Source organism: Typopeltis vanoorti, chromosome 14, assembly GCF_054136105.1.
Source record: "Typopeltis vanoorti isolate ZY-2024b chromosome 14, IOZ_Tvanoo_1.0, whole genome shotgun sequence".
Classification (NCBI taxonomy): domain Eukaryota; kingdom Metazoa; phylum Arthropoda; class Arachnida; order Uropygi; family Thelyphonidae; genus Typopeltis; species Typopeltis vanoorti.
This window is the reverse complement of record NC_143562.1, coordinates 40,586,628-40,607,023: the sequence shown is the minus strand read 5'-3', so window position 1 is coordinate 40,607,023 and position 20,396 is coordinate 40,586,628. Positions and strand designations below refer to the sequence as shown.

The 20,396-nt window shown below is 35.4% G+C and overlaps 1 protein-coding gene across 1 annotated transcript in view; it reads left to right on the top strand.

The window, feature by feature from the left end:
* Positions 1-20,396, top strand: part of LOC150099390 (semaphorin-5A-like) — a 129,376-nt gene that overhangs the window by 88,862 nt on the left and 20,118 nt on the right. Inside the window, exons 11-13 of the mRNA XM_090404337.1 lie at positions 1,327-1,403; positions 9,034-9,164; positions 10,917-11,267. Coding sequence (XP_090260463.1) covers positions 1,327-1,403; positions 9,034-9,164; positions 10,917-11,267 — 559 coding nt within the window. The remainder of the gene's footprint in view (positions 1-1,326; positions 1,404-9,033; positions 9,165-10,916; positions 11,268-20,396) is intronic.

Genomic DNA, 20,396 nt, shown 5'->3' with positions numbered 1-20,396 from the left:
TAAATAAGACCAACTGGACAGAACATAAAACAAATTAGAAATGACTTAAACTACAGAGATGACATCATGAATCAGATCAATAAACAACAGCTCAGATGATTTGGACATCTTCAAAGAATGCTTCCCACTAGAATACCGAACCCTGTGTTGAATGGACAGGTAAAAGGAAGCAGACCAAGAGGGAAGCCAAGAAGAACATGGCTCCAGTTGCTAAGAGATAGATCACAATTACCTAGCTACAGAATGATGACCGAGTTAGCAAGAGATAGAGCTAGATGGAGAAGATTCTTACATAGAGGACTCAACCTGTATAAGCACATATAAGAAAGAAGACCACTGGCAAAAGTAAGTATTTTTATATGCATGCAGAAGACTAATTATGTGCCTATTATAACTATTGATGAATATACCCTGTGCATCACCAATCCTTGGTGGCTAGACAGCTCAACAGGCTACTAACTGGACTCGGTGCATGATAAAATGGATGAATCACTGAGCATAACTTATAACTTTATAACAGAAGAAACCTGATTCATGGTCACATTCCATAGTCAGATGTTGAAAGTAAACTAAACACACATCACTGAAATAAATAGGAATATTTTTAAATATCGACATAAGTTTGTTGTTAGTATATGTGGTTAATTTTTTTTACTTATTTTTGTACAATTATTGTATTTCTGATTTTGCTGCACCTGAGGCATCCCACCCTAGTAACTCCCTGAAGATGGCTAATTAAATATCTAGTTAGATAATGATTATATTTCCATTTAGCTGATCTTCTTAAGACATTAAATAACCTATTTAAATAACTTCCAAATTAACAAAACCTTAAGGTCGGATTTTTTACAAGTTTTATTTTGAATATTCTTTGGTTAGCCACTTCAAAGTTATATTTTTTTTTTTGTTTATTTTTTTCCTTTCTCCCTCTGTTTCAGTGTTTTAGTTATATCAATTATATCTATCAATTATTCATAATCATAATAATAAATTTAGTTTAATCCTTTATCCAAGTGTGAGCAAACAAAGTTTGCACCTGAAAGTATCTTCAGGACTGGGGTAAGGTGGTTACCACAGGTGCAAACTTTGTTTGCTCACACTTGGATAAAGGATTAAACTAAATTTATTATACTCTAACCAAGTGAAAAATAAACTTTCAACAATATTCATAATCATTTTGACTTTATTTGCTTTTCTGAATAAATTAACTAGAAAACTGAGTGATTATAGTGAGCAGCCCACACAAAATAAATTTTGGCCAAATTTTGTATTAGAAGAGCAACTTGAACTTCAGAACACTTAATAATTCAGTTATTCTTATTTCAGAGCTCTTTGTATGTTGGAACAAATTTAAGTATCTATAGGGTACCACTACATAGATGTCAAAGATTTATTTCTAGAAGGTAATCAGAATTTACTGGAATTTATAACTGTAAATTTAAAAAAAGTTGCTTAAATAAAACCTTTCCAATATTATTGGAAAGGTTTATTGATTACAACAGATGCTTACTAAAAATTATTTTATCATGTAAATCTCTGTCTATAATATTTAGTAAGAAAGTGTTAAAAAGTAACCATTCATTTTTTTCATGACTGTTTACATGGTTGTTAAAAAGCTTGAAACAGTTTAACTTTTACTTCATAAGAACTCAGGAACTTTAGGAATAGTTTAATAACTTGAAGATTTGTTATAGTGAGTGAGTGCATCTGCAGGAAATTTGTTATAGTAAGTTTAGCTATGACTTGTGTGAGCTATACTAAGAGTTAATTGGAGCCCTCACAGAGACAAACATGATATGCTTAAAGAATTAGGTGGGCAAACCTGTTTCATCTTTATAGGATTGACCAGTTTCCTCTAGCCAGAAATTAAGAAGCCTAATTTTTTTCTTGAAGACTCAAAAAAAAAAAAAAGTTTCAAATACCATATTATGCAGAAATACTTCAAGCTTAGGGTTCCCATTCATCCCGTTTTTTATAAAAAATGTCCCAAGTTAATTCCAAAAGTCCCGCTTTTTTTAAGTATTCTTCAGGAAAAAATGGATAAACGGATTTTATCTCGTTTTTAGTACCAATTTCTATTACAATGTTGATAATAATAAATTTTATTTATTTATTATTTATAATAATAATCATTAGTATTATAAATAATATAACTAACTAATAATAACTAATAGTAATGTTCTTTTTTTCCCATGATTCTGTTATAACAGTATCTTACTTGATCAATACTTTGCATATATAATAAATATTATTTATTATATATATATTATAGTTTAATATTTATAATTTATTATATATATATTATAGTTTAATATTTATAATTTATTATATATATATTATAATTTTTATCGTTTCTACCCCTATAATGCTGAAATGTAAGTGCAGTATTAATGATTATATTAGAAGAGAATTTCCTTTCATTAAAGGTGTAGATGAAAATGTGGAATGTACTTTATGTAACTGTAAATTTTGCATTTCACATGGTGGTCGGTCAGACATAGTCAACCACGTGAAAACGAAAAAACATAAAGCTGCTGTTCGAAGTAAGGCTTCCAACTGCAGTATAAGTAATTTTTTAATTGTGAAAACCAAGAGTGAAAGGTAAAAAGCGTTATCACTTGCAGCACAGGAAGCAACCTTCGCGTATCACACAGCGGTGCATAACTACAGCTTTAACTCCACGGACTGCACAACAACCATCGTGAAAAAAATTTTCACCGATAAATTAGTGTTCGCAAACAAAGTGCAAGGCAATAATAACCAATGTTATTGCACCACTAGCGACAAAGCAGACTGAGGAAGAGCTAAAAGAAGTTCATTTTATATTAGTACTAATCGATTCATCAAACCACTTTGATATGAAATTAGTTCCTCTGATCATACTATCATCCAGAAAAGGTGTGAAGGTGAATGTGTTGGAGTCAGTTAATTTAGGTGGTGAAACTTCCGAACTTTTATTTTCTTATGTGTTGGAAGTGTTTCAGAAGTTAGATCTCCTGAAAAAGGTTATTGCTATATTAGCAGATAATACAAATACAAACTTTGTTGAAAAGAAGAGAAAGGGAAAGGATAATCTGTACTTCAAAATGTAAGAAAACACTGAACAATTTAATTGGAATTGGTTGCCCTGCACATGTGATACATAATGCTGCAGACTGCTTACCTATCAATCTTCAGTTAATAATTAACAAGATTTACCAACATTTCCACATATATTGTGTACGAGTTGAGGAACTTCAATCATTTTGTGAATTCACAAACACAGAGTATAAAACTGTTTTGGGTAACAACAAGACAAGATGGCTCTCTCTTTGCCTGCAATCCAGAGGGTTATTGACATGCTCCCTTTATTGAAGTCATATTTTCTTTCTATTGACAAATGTCCTATCAGTCTCAAAAATTTCTTTGAAAATCCACTTTCAATTACACTCCTGCATTTCCTTGCCAGCCAGTTAAAAGCCAGTTAAATGTATTGTAAAGCAAGATTATAACAGTAATTGAAGTGAAGGAGGAAACAAACTGGTGGAAAGGTTAAATTGTAGGAAGGCAGAAAAGTTTCTTACAACTACTGTGAGAAAACAGTTGCAAGAATTAGAAAAAAAAGGACACATGACAGTCGAAAAGTTTGAAATCTATGTAGTAGATTTCTACTGCACCTGCATTGAATATATTCAGAAGTGGTGCACGCCACAAGTGTTCTTCAACCTGTGGTCCACGGACCGCTGGCAGTCCACCAAAAATTTCTTCGTCTCTCAGAAACAATGCTCCAGTCACGTCAGCAGTGTAAAAAGGTTGAGAAACGCTGGTGTACACCATTTCTCACATCTCTTGTCTTTTGCTGCTCCTTTTGAAGGTGTTCCAGTTCTTCCATAGTGAACTCATTCCTGTGGTCCTCTACTAATTCCTCCACATCAGCATTGTCAACTTCCAAGCCCATGCTTTTGTGTCTCTGGACAAAAGCATGCTTGAAAGTCACTTGCAACCAGGCTTTGTCAAGGATACATAAGCAATGGAGGATGTTGAAGTGATTTTTCCAGAATTCTCTGAGTGTTAATTCTGTGTCAGAGGTAACTTCAATGCACCTTTGAAATAGTGCCTTAGCTTAGAGTTTCTTAAAGTTCAAAACGACCTGCTGACCCATGGGCTGGATTAGAAAAGAGTCAGACTGTCCTTCATTGGCTTGTGTCCTGACGATGCTTTTTCCTCTTGAGTGATATAGGTCCCCCTTGGCATTTTTTTTCCAAAATAAGCCGGTTTCATCACAGTTGAACATTTTTTGGGGAAGAAAACCCTCAGCCATTACACAGTCATTAAATTCTTGCATATATTTCTCTGCAGCTTCTTGGTTTGAACTCGCAGCCTCCTCATGTGCCTAACCACACTATGTAGCATGAGGCTAACCACTTCTCCTCTTAAATTTCTTGAATCACCCTCTACTAGCTTTGAACACATCAGTATCAGCACTCATACCAAGTTTTCTTTAACAGGTCATCAAGTGTTTATTATCAGAAACACTAACTGTTTCTCGTTTATCCAAATCAACAACAATTTTTCCATTTCTTCAATCGTCTGTGATCTTTGTTTAGTAAGAACTTTCACTCCTCTTGCAACATCAGCTCCCATGATCGCCTCTTTATTTTTGAGTATTGTACAGATCGTTGATTTTGCCACACTGAACTGCATAAGATCTGAGACACAAATGCCATTTTCATGTTTGGATATGATTTCTTTTCACCTCTATTGTGGCTCTAACAACTTTCTTTTCGCTTTGCTGCTATCACTATCTTTCTTTGACCCCATGGTGACTTATTTAATAATAATTTATAAAAAAACAACAAAACACAAAGAAAATCAAGAATTTGCACTGCAAACTCAAGCAGGAGAATCAGTAACCGACACTCTCCCGCCGTACATCGGAGCACGTGGTGCAAGTTTGCCTGTTCGGGAATGAAATTCTGTTTGGTGACTGGTGTGTTTTTTGTTCAGAAAATATGTTCGGGAATAGATTTGTTCGAGATGAGAGTTGTTCAACAACCGAGGTTCCACTGTATATAATTACTGGTAACCTGTTTCTTCTTTGTCTTCTTTTCTTCAGGCACTTCAATAAGTACTGTTTCCACCAAACAAGCATCCACTTTCTTTGAATTGTATAAGAATATGAGTAGCAACTGAACAACATCCATTCACCGTCCATCTAAAACCTACCAACTGCTCTTCCTCCTTCATGTCATCTACTGTAGGAGAATTGCCTTGTAACTTCACCAAAGGCTATAGTCTCCAGTTGTTCACATAAAAAATATCAACATGTTCCTCATGTCTTCATAACTTCTAGCCTACACAGCACTAATGTGATGTTTTGTAATCTCTCATGTGTGGGACTGATATCAAGTAAATAAAATACTACATGATGGGGAAAGAGAATTGGAAATAACAAAACTCACTCATCTGTTAGTGAAATTCATCAATGATAGTTGAAAAAAAATTTTCTTTTTCAATCTTACATTAATCATGGTGCCCTCTAATGTTATAAAAAGAAGTATTACAGCTAGATAGGAGTTGATCTTAAGATAACAGTCTCCCAAAGGTTTGGCAAATTAACACAATTCATGCCTGTTCAGGTTAGGAGAATACTTCATAGTCATTGCTAACTCTAAAAATAATCTTTCTGACCTGTAACAACTTCTCTATGGTACATTAGTTTTCTTCCATCTAATCCTGTGTGAAGGGGGGTCTCCAAAGCTTAGTCTGCCAGTCTAGACTTGCCATAATAATGGTAACGATTCTCTTAGATTCTCTGAGACAGATATTAACAGATCTTCTTGTCTGTCCATAGTAGGCCAAGTCACAGGGAACTTCACACACTCCAGGATATGCCAGAGGATGGAGTTAATCCTTTGGAGAACAGATCAGAGTTGTTAATTTAACATGTGATTTGCATGTAGTACGAAGGTCATATTTTATAAGTACTTTGGTGTACCTTGAACATAGGTAATAGGAATAATAGTGTTTTGTTCTTGTGTGTTTGAGAAGGGGAGAAGTAAGATGGTCATGTAATATTTTATCTATTTTGTAGGAGCTATAACTATTGCCCAGGAAAGTATGGTGAAGATATTTAAGTTCTATGGAAAGAGCTGCATCATTAGAACAAATGGCCTTGCCCCCACGTGTAAGTTTTTAGAATACCATACTGTTGGCTGGATGATGATGATGTGATTGTTTATGTAGATATCTTCCTGTCTATAAATGGAAGCTTTCTATAAATGGAAAAAGATAGTGAACCATCTGAAAGGCAGGTGTCAAGAAAAGGCCAACAGTTATTAGATTATTTTTCTATTGTGAAGTGGATTTTGGGGTGTTGGCTGTTTAGGTAAACACAACTGACAGCCCTTTGTTGCTTTACTGATGTAAGTTCCAAGATGCTATGACATAAAAAATATAGTGCACTTTTCTCTCCTTCATTTTTTCTCTTTCCTTAACCTTTCCTCATTCCTTCGCACTAATAATTTACTAACAATGAGGACCCTTCTGCTGAAAGATGAGCCAATTTATATTAGCCTATAGCATATATAGGTTAATATAAATTAACCTGTATATGCTATAAACAATACTAAAATATAAAATAATTAGAACTATAAGGAAAGAAATTACTGTTTTCTGTTAGAATGAATATAAAGCAAAAATGAAATAGCAATACATATTACTATTTATTAACTAAAAGCCTGAGTGTTTTCCCACTCAAGCTTATAGTTCATATTCATAGACAATATTCACATCAAGACAAATTAAAAACTGTAATGAAGAAAAAAAATCAATAGTAAAAAAAAAAGTTGATAAAAACATGAATCCCTGGGTATCAAAATACATGTTTATAAATACATCAAACCTTATGTCTTTATGAATGAATTCACTCACTCATTCATTCATTGAAAGATTTAATTCATGTGTTTAATACTAATGCCATGTCTCCAAGCCACTGGATGTCACCCACAGTCTGTTTGTTAACAATTACTGTGATGTTGCTGTTTAACTTGTATATAAATGATATAGGAAATAACCTGAAAGGAAATATTCAGTTATTTGCTGATGATTTGAAATTAGGTAGGGTATAGTTAATCAAGACAATGTTGGAGAGCTTACAGGATGATTTAAATATGCTGTCAGTATGGACAAAAGATAATGGGTGTCAGTTTAATGTGGAAAAATATAAAAGTTATGCTTGAGATAAATAGATTACAAATCTATCACATTAATGGCACTGTACTCCAAGAAATAGATGAATGTAGAGATTTAGGGGTGGTGGTAGTAGACAGAGAGTTCAAGTTTTAAAGACATATTGCTAAGGTAGCCCATAAGATTACTTGGCTATTGAAGAACACATTAACAAGTAGACATAAGGAAGCTGTTATTCCTCTTTATAAGGCCGTGATACACCCACATCTGGATTACTATGCTCAAGTCTGGTCTCCTGGGTTTCTTGAGGATGAGGAAGTGGCGAAGATTGAAAGGCAAGTGACGATGGTGAGTGGTCTGGAATGTTTTCTATGAAGATAGATTGATGGTGTGTGTGTGGATTGTAGAAGTTGGTTGATAGGAGAAAAAGAGCAGGTATGATAGAGACATTTAAGTTGCTAGAGGGATCATTCCTGGAAGTTGCATAAAGGTGTGGCTAAGTAGGGGTGCGAGGACTAGATTTTTTGCTTGGAGAGTTGTGAATGAATGGAATAGATTGTCAGAGTCAGTTGTGTGCTTTATCTATTAATAGGTTCAAGGAGAGGTATGACAGATTGTATGGATAGTTTAGGTCTCCCACGATGAGTCTTCAGATTCCACGGAGGTGCCCATACAACAATAATAATATGTTATACATTTCTAGATATTTACTCTTATAATCATGCTCCTGGCAAAATGTACCTATTGGCACATGAAACTAGCTGATATATTGTTATGTTTGTTCAAGTTTTTTTTTTTTTATTTCAATATAGGTTCTTTTCATGTTGTCATTATACTCAAATTTTGAAGAAAAGAAAAATGCTTTCTTTCTTTGGCGCTCTTGAACCAAAAAATATATATTTTGACAGAAGTAAAAAGTATGAACCATTGTTAATGAAATTTCTGTCTTACTAATTCTCTACCTTACTTTTTTATATATTGTCCCCTTTTCCTTTTATCCTCTTTCTTTAATCCTTCACATTAACAATGATCCCAATCAATGAGGTACCTTCTGCTGCATCAAGAAAGGTTGCATATATTTTCAAGTTAAACAACTGGAATTGTTTAATTTGAACAATTCAAATTCTTAACAGACTATTTTGAAATGATATAACCTTGCTACTGGTATAATTAGGTATTATTTCATTAAAATGCAGTTTGGAATCCATTTTATTTTCTGCAGTTTTTTGTTTGTTTTGTTTATTTTTGTTTTGTTTCGTGGGCAATGCAAGAGATGATTTAAAATAGGGAAGTGGGTTATAGCTAACTTTTTTTTTTTAAACCACAGCTAACAAAGTAAGATAATGGCACGCAGCATTGCAAATGCTGCGTGCATTTGATAAAATTTCTGAAATTGAAGGACTATTTATTTAACTGAAGTTATTAAATTGATATCGGATGCTGTTTCATATGTAATTATGAAGTTGCCTAATCAACATTGATTTTTACAATGTTCAGTTGCAGAATTAATGTGATATAATTTCATCACCTTCATCATTATCATTGGCTTGACAGCTCTGTATGGGCCCTGGCCTTCTTCAGAAACTTCTGCCAGCCTTCCTTATTCGATGCCAATTCATACAGTGAAATAATAATAAAAAAAAAGATGCATAGCATTTATAGGCATAAAAAGATTCCATTCAAAAATAGCAATTTTATTTAAAAGTATTATTATATCTGATAACCAATTTAGATGTGGTTTTTTTTTTTTTTTTTTTTTTGTGACAGATTAGTAGCTGTAGATTCAAAATATATTCTCTAATTGTATTTAATTAGAAATGATTATCTTAGAGAAATTAACAGCTAGTTTTCTCTTTCCTACAGAGATTGTTTAACTTCAGTTGATCCGTATTGTGGATGGAACAAACATCAGCAAGCTTGCACAACCATAGAACATCCTTCAAGTTCCAGTTGGGAGCAGGAAGTAATTTCATGTTCTTCGACAAATATGAAAGGTAAAAAACTGACTAAAGCATTTATTAATATATTTTAAGATATTTTTGCAATTTTTCAAGTAAGTAATGTCCCGAGAGAGAGATTACAAAAAAATTTTTATTGGACGAAATTTTAGTTTTCATTTTTCATTTATGTATGTATGTCCCAGAATTTTTTATTTATTTATTTATTATTTTGGGGGAGGGAGTGTTTTTGATATGATTAAGATTAGTAATTTATTTAGATAAATTGTGCATAATAATTTAATATAACTTTAATATATTATGTAGCACCTCCATTCAGGTTTTGCCATATTTAACTAGCCTCTCATATATGGGCTCAACATAAAAAAAAAAAAAGTTAGTCTTTTGAAATTCATAGCATTATATTTTATGGGATAAGGTGTTAACAGAAATAAGGCTGAGGCTACAGATTAGGCCATTCTACTTGTTTGGAGTTGTTAAGGTATTAGATTAGATGTTGAGGACTAGGATTCAGAATTGGGTCGATAATAGCAGCATTCTCTATGATGCTCCATGTGTTAAGGAAAGATCAGGTTTTAGTAATCTGCTTACATACTGTAACAAGATAACAGATTCACTGGAAAAGAGAGAGATGCATATATAGTGGTATACTTGGATTTTTCAAAGACCTTTGATATTGCTACATGAGAAGCTGACTAGCAAGTTGGATAGGTATCAGCAGGTTGTGAATGGGAGGAGCAGTATTCCAAAGGAGGAAGGTCACTAGTGGAGTGCTGCATGTTAAGATTGTAAAAACATCACAATGGATTATGCCACTGATGAGGAGGACCTTAACATGCAGAAGAAGAGGCTATGGTTCCCTTGTATAAGGCCTTGATCAGGCCCCATATAGTATTCACAGATTCGATTGCCTAGTTTTCAGGGGGGGGGGGATGAGGATATCTTAGAGAGAGGTTCCAGAGCAAGTTCACTAAGTTGATGTCAGGAATGGTGTATAAGGACTGATTGAGGGAATGCAACTTGCAAAACCTTGTGAACAGAAGGACAGGAGGATATGATTGAGATGTATAAGTTAGTAAGGAGTCGTTACCAGATTAATGTAGAAGAAATTTTTCATAGAAAAGAGGAAGACAAGGGAAGAGCAAGGGGTCATCCCTGTATAAGGAGGGTGTTTGCAAAAGAGTGAGGGCAAGGTTCTTTGCATGGTGAATGGTTGGTGAGTGCAGAAACTGTGAATGGGTTAAGGTGCATTTTGATGATCACATTGCATGAGAGTGTCTGATGTTAGTAATAATAAAAAAAAATTTATCTTTTTGTTTTTTATTGCTGATGTACACATATTTAGTAACACGTATGCTAAGGATTTTTTTCCTACTTTTATTAATTTTTATAAGCTTTTAAATTTATTTTTTATCTGAAAACCCTGCTCTAGAAACCCAACATGGAACTTTTTCAAGCCACTTCTGGTATCCAGTAAGTATGGGGAGGTGGGGAGGTGACAGTTCCACACTGAGTAATGAAATTCATCTACCACCACCTAAAAACAATCTCAAATATCTATGGCAGGATTTAAACCCACACCCTATTGGTTGGAGAGCAGATAATTAGTCAGCCAAACAGGCCACTATTGTACCACTAACACTAACTACTTTTTGATACATAATATATTGTATCATTAACAGTATACAAAGGAATTGCTCATCGTTTTAAAGGTTTTTAATTGCATTTGTTATTTACATTTTATGCTAATTATTCATTGCTTTCTTTTGTTATCTTATTATCTTTTAGCATGGTCTCAGGTAGTAAATCATTGGTCAGAATGGACTTTATGGAGTAACTGCAGTGCAGTGTGTGGTAAAGGTGTGCAAACTAGGCACCGTCAGTGTCTTCATAATGATAGGACAAAATGTGTAGGATGTGATCAGGAATGGAAGTGGTGCAATATTCAAAAATGTCAAAAAATATATAAGTCTATTAGGTCACCGTGGTTCCAAGTTAATTTTACAAAAAATATATGCTTGGAGCAGCGTTATCATTTTACTTGTAATGTAGATGTCCAAGATAAAAAGGAAATTTATGTTGATGTGCTAAAAGAGGAACGCATTAATTCTGAAAGTATCTTGAAATGCTCACATGAAGGTAAAGTATGTTTTTTTCCCCTTGATATTTTAAAAAGATATATTGGTTTCTTTGTAAAATTCTTTGTTTCCAAAATTTAAACTACCAAAATAATATTTGAAATATGAAATATGCAATCAAAAAGAACATTTGAAGTCCTGCAAAGGATAGCAAATGAACATTAATATGATAATGTGAAATTGATAGCAACAAACATTTTATTTTATATTAGCACTTTTATACTGAAATGAAATTACAGTATAAGAAAACTTAATTGGCTTCCCAAGTAGCTGGCATCATATTAGAACCAGGAGCTTCTAGGCCAAGTGATAATTATCCTTTCACTAGCTGTTTGTTCTGTTTGTATGTATGTAATTTAAAATTCAAATTATAGAGAGTCATAAGAAAAAAAGAATTCACTAACAGGACTCTTAGCTAAAAGAAATAATTTCAATAATAAATTCATTAATTGTTTATTGCATTTTTTAACACAGAAGTCATATCATGTTGATTAATTATTATAGAACTTTAGTCTTATTCAAATGTGCTAAGTTAGTTAGCATGTGTTTATTTTTTTATTATGTAGTTAGTATATGTTTATGCTTATGACAGTGACCTAAATACCATGGTTGAAATATTGAGATAATTAATTTTAAATAAAGTTATTTATCTGGAAACAGTAGTGATTTTGATTTTCTTTTCCATATGTCTCATTTGTTCCTTTGTTTCACTTTTCAAAATAATCATTATACTAGATATCCATATTTTACCCTCCTTTATAGGCATTGTTTTTCCCATGTTGACTGCTTTATAGCATTCAAAGTGTGATTCAGAAATTAAACAATGAACTTCTTAATCCATTTTGACATCTGTTTGTTGTTCACTAGTGTTTTCAGATCACTTCATTATTTCAAAATTGCCATACTTCAAGTTACTTTATACTTAATAAACAGTGCTATTTAGAAGCTGCAGGTCTAGCAATGGGCTTTTCCCACATTGCCAACTTCTTGAAATCTTTTTAAGACAAATACTCAACAAAATCTCGTTAAAACCCAAATTGTCTCAGATATGTCGATGATATATTCATCATCTTGCCACACGGTTAACAACTTTGTTACCTTATCTGAAATTAACAGTTTCCATCTCCATATTAAATTCACCTTGAGTTAGTAAACTTTCCTAGATACCTTGGTATTAAAAAAAAAGCTTTCTCACATGCATATTTTTCACATTAAGTATACTAATATTTCTTCCTTTTTGATTTACACTCATGCACAGACATACTTTACTATGCAGGCATTTCAAACCAAATCCAATGGAATAGGGTGGTTATCCCTTATTCCCAGAGTGTCCTATGTCTGTATATTATGTGTGTTCTTCTGGCTGGTTTGCCTGTTTTGAGGGATGAAGAACACAAGTTTCAGGAGAAAAAAACCCTACACTTCCATTTGAGACCAGCTGAACTCAATATTTGATTGTAAACACCTGATAAAGGTTCCTCACATCATAGATAGGATTCAATCCTGGGTCTTTCCAACCAACATTACCTGATATTAATCAGATATTTATTGAAAAAACAACAGTACTCTGAACTTTAGAGACCCCACTTTTAAAACCCAAGGTTTATCAATATTGCTGTGTCCTGTTTAAAAGGCACCATTGAAAATGAAAAATTAGCAAATATTTTAAGAGCAATATCATATACAAACTATCCACAAACCTGTAGAGAAATTTTCAAAACACCTGAGACAGACAAAAGACAAGTACAAGCTACTTTCCTCTTTTATATATATAAACACAATTAGCTGCAGATGTAGTGCCCTTGCATTGAAACTGTAAGAATAATTTTTTTTTATTATTCAGAATGCAAAACGCTACAATAAACTAATATCCATCAAAGTTCGTGCCTTATTTCATATGCAGTAAATAAAGACAGCCTTCACCTGACACAGCTAAATTATTGCAGTGATCCAATTTTAAAAATTGTTTCTTGAGGCTCTTGAGATAGTGCACCATCCTAGTAACGTAAATAAAGAGAGGAATAAAATTGTCAAGAACATGGCAATCAGAAAGATGCAAATGTGGATTGTCATTTAAGGTCACTTCTCCAAAGAACCTAATCACAGTACAACAGTTTTGCTTATCCTTAAGATACATTACCTGATTTCCAGCCTGGCTGGCCGAGTGGTTAGCATATCCGCTCTCCAGCTAAAAGGCTGTGGGTTCGAATCCCACCGTGGGCATGGATGTTTGTGATTGTGGGAAAACTAGTGGTGGTGGTTGGCAATAGATGGTGTTGAGATAGTTGCAGTCAGTTGGTGGATAATTAGTGAATGAGTGGCGGAAGCAGTTGTAGAGCAGGTGCCCTCCCTCAATGAGTCTTTGGACTCCCTGGAGATGCCAAATAATGATAATAATAAAAAAAAACGTGTTTAACACTTATTATACCATTATAGTTCATTAATCTTATATGCTTCCTTTGTTTCTAAGTGGTTTCAGTTCTGGATATATTTTATTAGTATGAACATAAATGTTTGTCATAAAAATTCCACCAATTGACCTGCCATTCCAAAATTTGTGTGATCTTCTGTTTTGACTAGAAAAAGACTGTAAGCTATGTCTGGATCTGAAGTTTGAGAAATAAAGTGAGAAAAAATTATACTGCTTGGTTTCATCAGTGGGGTGCTTAAGGGTCAAAGTTGTATAACTGAGAGGAGACCTCCACATAGCCTTTAAAGGAATGCGGAGAACTGACCAGGGCTTCTGACCTAATGTCCAATCCTCACCTTCTCGTGGTGCACTCTGTTGGGTATCTACCTGAATACTGAACGAACGAGGATGGGCTGGCAATTTGGGATTTAGCACACCAAATTGTATTCTTATTGGCTTAAACCAAAATGATAGTACAACATGACAAAATTTCATGCCATCTTGTTTAACGGGACGTCACCCGGTTAAACAAGAAGGCCTCCGTTTAGGGGTGACTGAAACAAAAAAGACAAAAACTGGTGAGATCTTTCTGAGCAATAAATACAAAATGTTATATTCAGGCAATGACAATCAAGGAAAAGAAGGGGTAGCCATAGTATTCAACACTAAATATGAGACAAATCTTCTTGAATGGCAGGCAGTCTCAAGTAGAGTGATGTGGGCAAATATCAGAATGGGGAACTGGACAATGAGACTTATTTGTGCCTATGGTCCCAAAGAAGGCTCTACTAAGGTAAAAGTGGAGAAATATTTTGAGGCTCTAGAGAAAGCTACTGACACAATGAAAAAGGAAAAGTTGGTCCCTTGTTGGGGATCTGAATAGCAGAGTAGGAAATGATTGTGAGACATACAAAAATATTTTGGGAAAATTTGGAGAAAAGAGCAAAGCTAATAATAATGGCAAATACCTGTTGGATTTCTGCTCAGGACATGGACTGGTTATTACTAACACCATGTTCCAACATAAAAATACGCAAAGATCATTGAAAAAAAATGAAAGAGTTTGAGAACAGGAACCAAATCTTGGAGATTCAGTGGCAAACCTTGAAGAAAACCCTGATTGATTCAGCCACAGAGGCATGTGGTGAGGTTGTCTGCAAGGATAGAAAAATCAGAACTCCATGGTGGACATAGGAAGTTAAAGAGGCAGTGAAGGAAAAGAAGAAAGCATATCAAAAGTTCCTGGTAAATAAGTCAGCTTGTGCTCTTAGAGAATACAGAGACAAATATAAGAAGCTAAACACTGTGTAAAACTAGCTAAACAAAAGTCATTGGAGGACTTTGGCAAGAACATAGAAAATAAATATGAAGAAGGTGGTAAGATATTCTGGAGGTTGTTGAAGAAGCTTAGAAATAGAGGAAAGAGTGCTGTAAAAGAAGTTAGAGATGATAAAGCTGATATGAAAATGTGAGAAAAGGATATCCTTGAAGTATGGAGTAATTAGTTCGAAAAATTGCTAAATGAAACAAGCAGTGATAGCACAGTGGTAAAAAACACTCAACAGGATACAGTCAGGAATACATATCCATACTTGAAGTAAAAAAAGCCATCAAAGGCTTGAAATCTGGAAAGGCAGCAGGAGTAGATGATATTCGACCAGAAATGCTGAAGTATGGTGGTATAAAAATCTTACAGTGGCTGCACTGCATAGTTCAGAAGGCCTGGACAGAGGGATGAATTCTTGATGATTGGAGTAGAGCTCTAATAGTACCCATATATAAAAAGGGAAATAAAACTGAATGTGAAAATTACAGAGGTATTTCCCTGCTGAGTGTTCTGGGCAAGATTTATGTCAGTGTCAGGATCAAATCTTCACTTTACGACAAATAGTTGAGAAAGCATGGGAATATAACGAAGATCTGTATTTAAGTTTTGTTGATCTGGAAAAGGTATACAAGAAGGTGCCAAGAGAGAAGCTATTCAATACACTACAGTTATATAGTGTCAATGGGGCATTATATCAAGCAATACTTTAGTCTTTATTTGAGTTGCAAGTTAGAATTGAAGGAAGTACAGGAAGATGGTTTAATGTTAAATCTGGTGTGAGAGAAGGATGTACATTATCCCCTCTATTATTCATTATTATCTATATGGATCACATTATGAAAGAAAGTGGTAGTGGTTTTAAACATGATATCAGAATTGGAGATGTTAATGTCAGCTCTTTGCTTTATGCGGACGATGTTATATTTCTAAATAAATCCGCTACAAGTCTGCAAGATTCTCTGACTAAATTGAATAGCTGTTGTAATAGATATGGCAAGGTCAGCAATAAAAAGTCAAAGACAGTGAAAATAGGTAGAATCGTTGAAAATATCAACCGTGTTTTGAACGGAGAACCTGTGGAACAAGTAAAGCATTTCAGCTACTTAGGCACAATTTTTAGTGAGGATGGTAAATTAAATATGGAAATAGACAACAGAATCAACAAAGCTGGTATGGTAGGAAGTCAATTGAATAAATTCATATGGAATAATAGAGAAATTAGTCAGAACACTAAATTAGCTGTATACAAGACAGTGTTCAAACCAGTTTTAACTTATGGATCTGAGAGCTGGGTCAGAAGTAAAACACTTGACCAAAGACTAGAGACCGCAGATATGAGAGTCCTGAGAAAGATGAGAGGCGTGAACAGATGGCATCAATGGCAATATCATATTAAAAACAAGAATATTTGGAAAGAACTTGATACTGTTAGCATCCAGGAATGCGTTAGCAGAGCTAATCTCAGGTGGTATGGTCACTTGGGTGAAGAAAGATTAGCAAAACAAGTGTTCTCTGCCAGGTTGGCAGGAAAACGACCCAGAGGAAGACCAAGATATGGGTGGATTGATACAGTACAAAGTGCCTTAGACAATAGAAATATAAGATCTGATAATCTTGGAGTCTGGACAAGTAACAGACTGATTTGGAGAAAAATTGTAGATAGGAAGTCAGTAATGATTCAAATTTTTCATGTAGTACTGTCATATCCTGTACATCCCTTGAGGGTACATGTCAGGAATTTGATGATGATGATGGTGGTTTCATCAGCTGCAGTGAGGAAGGGAAGTTAATCTAGATAGCAGCCCTATCCTACAATTTAATAACAGCACTCCATACCCATAAACTCATTTGCCGTCACCGAATTCCATAGTAATTAGACCTATATGCCTCCCCCAGCAAAGAAAAGAGACAATTAGGTTTACAGATTATGTTGATGTGTTCTCTAAATGTGTAAATGTACATAAGATTCATGTTTTAACAGGTAAATTCATCTGGTCATTACTATATAGCCACTCTGTAATCATTTATTCTAGTGGTAAGACTTATACGTTGGTTAGACATAACTGGTAATTAATTTACGGAATTAACAACGCATATAAAGTAAATTAATTAAAGATAACTTTAATGAATCACTTCTATATTTCGACAATGTCACATTGTCATCTTCAGGAACATAAAGATATGGTATGTGCACTACAGGAACTAACAAAGCAAATGAGGCAGAAATTAAGACACTAATTTTGTTCCTAAAGTCCTAATGGTGCCCTCTTGCGGGCTAATTTGGTAGTCTTGGCCGTTGGGCTGAAGTTCTCATAATGAAAGTCTCCCAAATTTGGGGCAGTTTCATGCACCCAAATTTGTTGAGGTTAGGAACGTTTTTTAGAGCTGCTGAAGATTCTTTGAATAATCTTTCGTATTTAAACTTGCTGCGATGGATTATTTTTGTCTTCTTCCAACGAATTTTATGGTGGGTATCTAAGGCATGGTCTGCCAGCCCAGAGCGGCTGTACTGGTGAAACCGGATGTAGTCTTGGTGTTCTGAAATCCTGATATTTGTTGTTCTGCCTGTTTGGCCAAAGTAGGACAATTTGCAGCTGCAAGGGACCTGGTATACACCAGGTAGGTCTAGGGGAAGTGGTTGGTCTTTGGTAGAGCGGATAAGGGATGCCAACTTTTTATATGGTCTGTAACAGGAAGTAAGGTCATATTTCTTGAGGATATTAGTTATTTTTTCAGAGGTGCCCTGGATGTAGGGGATAGTGATAGACTTGGTGTAGTCTTTATTGTTGAGGGGGGGAGGGGGGTTGTGGTTTTCAGGTTTTAGTATTTTTTGGATTTTTTTGGGGTTATAGCCATTGGCTAAGAAAGTGTTGAGGATGTGGTTTAGTTCTATAGTCAGGGCCTTGTCATCTGAGCAGATTAATTTTGCCCTGTTATATAGTGTTTTTATCACCCCATATTGTTGTGAGGGGGGGGGGGATTGCTGGTGAATGTATCTGCCAGTGTGGGTGGGTTTTCTGTAAACAGAGAAAACCAAAGATCCATCAAGCTGGCGGGTGATTAAAGTGTCTAGGAAGGGTAGGGTGTTGTTTTCCTCTTTTTCTAAGGTGAACTGGACTCTGGGATGTTGGTTGTTTAAGTGTGTTAGGAAGGAGTGGAGTGAGTCTGAGCCATGTGGCCAAATAGCAAACACATCATCCACATAACGAAGCCAAATAGTGGGTTTTTGTGGGGCGGAGTTTAAGGCTTTTTCTTCAAATGTCTCCATAAAGAAATTGGCCAAGGGTGGGGAAAGTGGTGAACCCATGGCTGTCCCCTCTATCTGTTTGTAGAACTTTCCTTGCCAAACGAAATAGCCTGAGTTCATTGTGAACTGAAATAGGGCTGAGATATCGGGAGGAAACTTGGCTTGGATGAGCTCAAGGGTTTCTTTGAGTGGGACATTAGTGAATAGGGAGGAGACGTCAAAACTGACCATTATGTCAGTGTGTTGGAGTGTGAGGTTTTCTATACTGGCTTTAAAGTGGGCCGAGTTTTTTATGTATGATGGTGTGTTGCCAGTGTAGTGTGTGAGCGTTTTGGCTAAATGTTTGGCTAATTTATATGTGGGGGAATCAATGCCATCCACTATGGGACGTAATGGCACATTTTGTTTATGTATTTTTGGGAGTCCATATAATCGGGGGGGGTCTAGAGTTATAAGGTTTAAGCTTGTTGGTGACTTCCACAGGCCAAGAAGTGACTTTCTTAAGGAGTCTGTGGATAGTTCTAATCTGAGAGCTGGTCGGATTATATTCAATGGGGAGGTAAGTAGTACGGTCTCGTATTAAAGAATTTAGCTTACCTTTGTAGTCTTTTTGATTGAGTACCACAGTGGCGCTTCCCTTATCAGCTTTGGTGATTACTATTTTTTTGTTGTTTTTTAATTCTTGTAGGGCTGTATATTCGTTTTTGGATAACTTATCCAAAATGTGCCATTACGTCCCATAGTGGATGGCATTGATTCCCCCACATATAAATTAGCCAAACATTTAGCCAAAACGCTCACACACTACACTGGCAACACACCATCATACATAAAAAACTCGGCCCACTTTAAAGCCAGTATAGAAAACCTCACACTCCAACACACTGACATAATGGTCAGTTTTGACGTCTCCTCCCTATTCACTAATGTCCCACTCAAAGAAACCCTTGAGCTCATCCAAGCCAAGTTTCCTCCCGATATCTCAGCCCTATTTCAGTTCACAATGAACTCAGGCTATTTCGTTTGGCAAGGAAAGTTCTACAAACAGATAGAGGGGACAGCCATGGGTTCACCACTTTCCCCACCCTTGGCCAATTTCTTTATGGAGACATTTGAAGAAAAAGCCTTAAACTCCGCCCCACAAAAACCCACTATTTGGCTTCGTTATGTGGATGATGTGTTTGCTATTTGGCCACATGGCTCAGACTCACTCCACTCCTTCCTAACACACTTAAACAACCAACATCCCAGAGTCCAGTTCACCTTAGAAAAAGAGGAAAACAACACCCTACCCTTCCTAGACACTTTAATCACCCGCCAGCTTGATGGATCTTTGGTTTTCTCTGTTTACAGAAAACCCACCCACACTGGCAGATACATTCACCAGCAATCCCCCCCCCCCTCACAACAATATGGGGTGATAAAAACACTATATAACAGGGCAAAATTAATCTGCTCAGATGACAAGGCCCTGACTATAGAACTAAACCACATCCTCAACACTTTCTTAGCCAATGGCTATAACCCCAAAAAAATCCAAAAAATACTAAAACCTGAAAACCACAACCCCCCTCCCCCCCTCAACAATAAAGACTACACCAAGTCTATCACTATCCCCTACATCCAGGGCACCTCTGAAAAAATAACTAATATCCTCAAGAAATATGACCTTACTTCCTGTTACAGACCATATAAAAAGTTGGCATCCCTTATCCGCTCTACCAAAGACCAACCACTTCCCCTAGACCTACCTGGTGTATACCAGGTCCCTTGCAGCTGCAAATTGTCCTACTTTGGCCAAACAGGCAGAACAACAAATATCAGGATTTCAGAACACCAAGACTACATCCGGTTTCACCAGTACAGCCGCTCTGGGCTGGCAGACCATGCCTTAGATACCCACCATAAAATTCGTTGGAAGAAGACAAAAATAATCCATCGCAGCAAGTTTAAATACGAAAGATTATTCAAAGAATCTTCAGCAGCTCTAAAAAACGTTCCTAACCTCAACAAATTTGGGTGCATGAAACTGCCCCAAATTTGGGAGACTTTCATTATGAGAACTTCAGCCCAACGGCCAAGACTACCAAATTAGCCCGCAAGAGGGCACCATTAGGACTTTAGGAACAAAATTAGTGTCTTAATT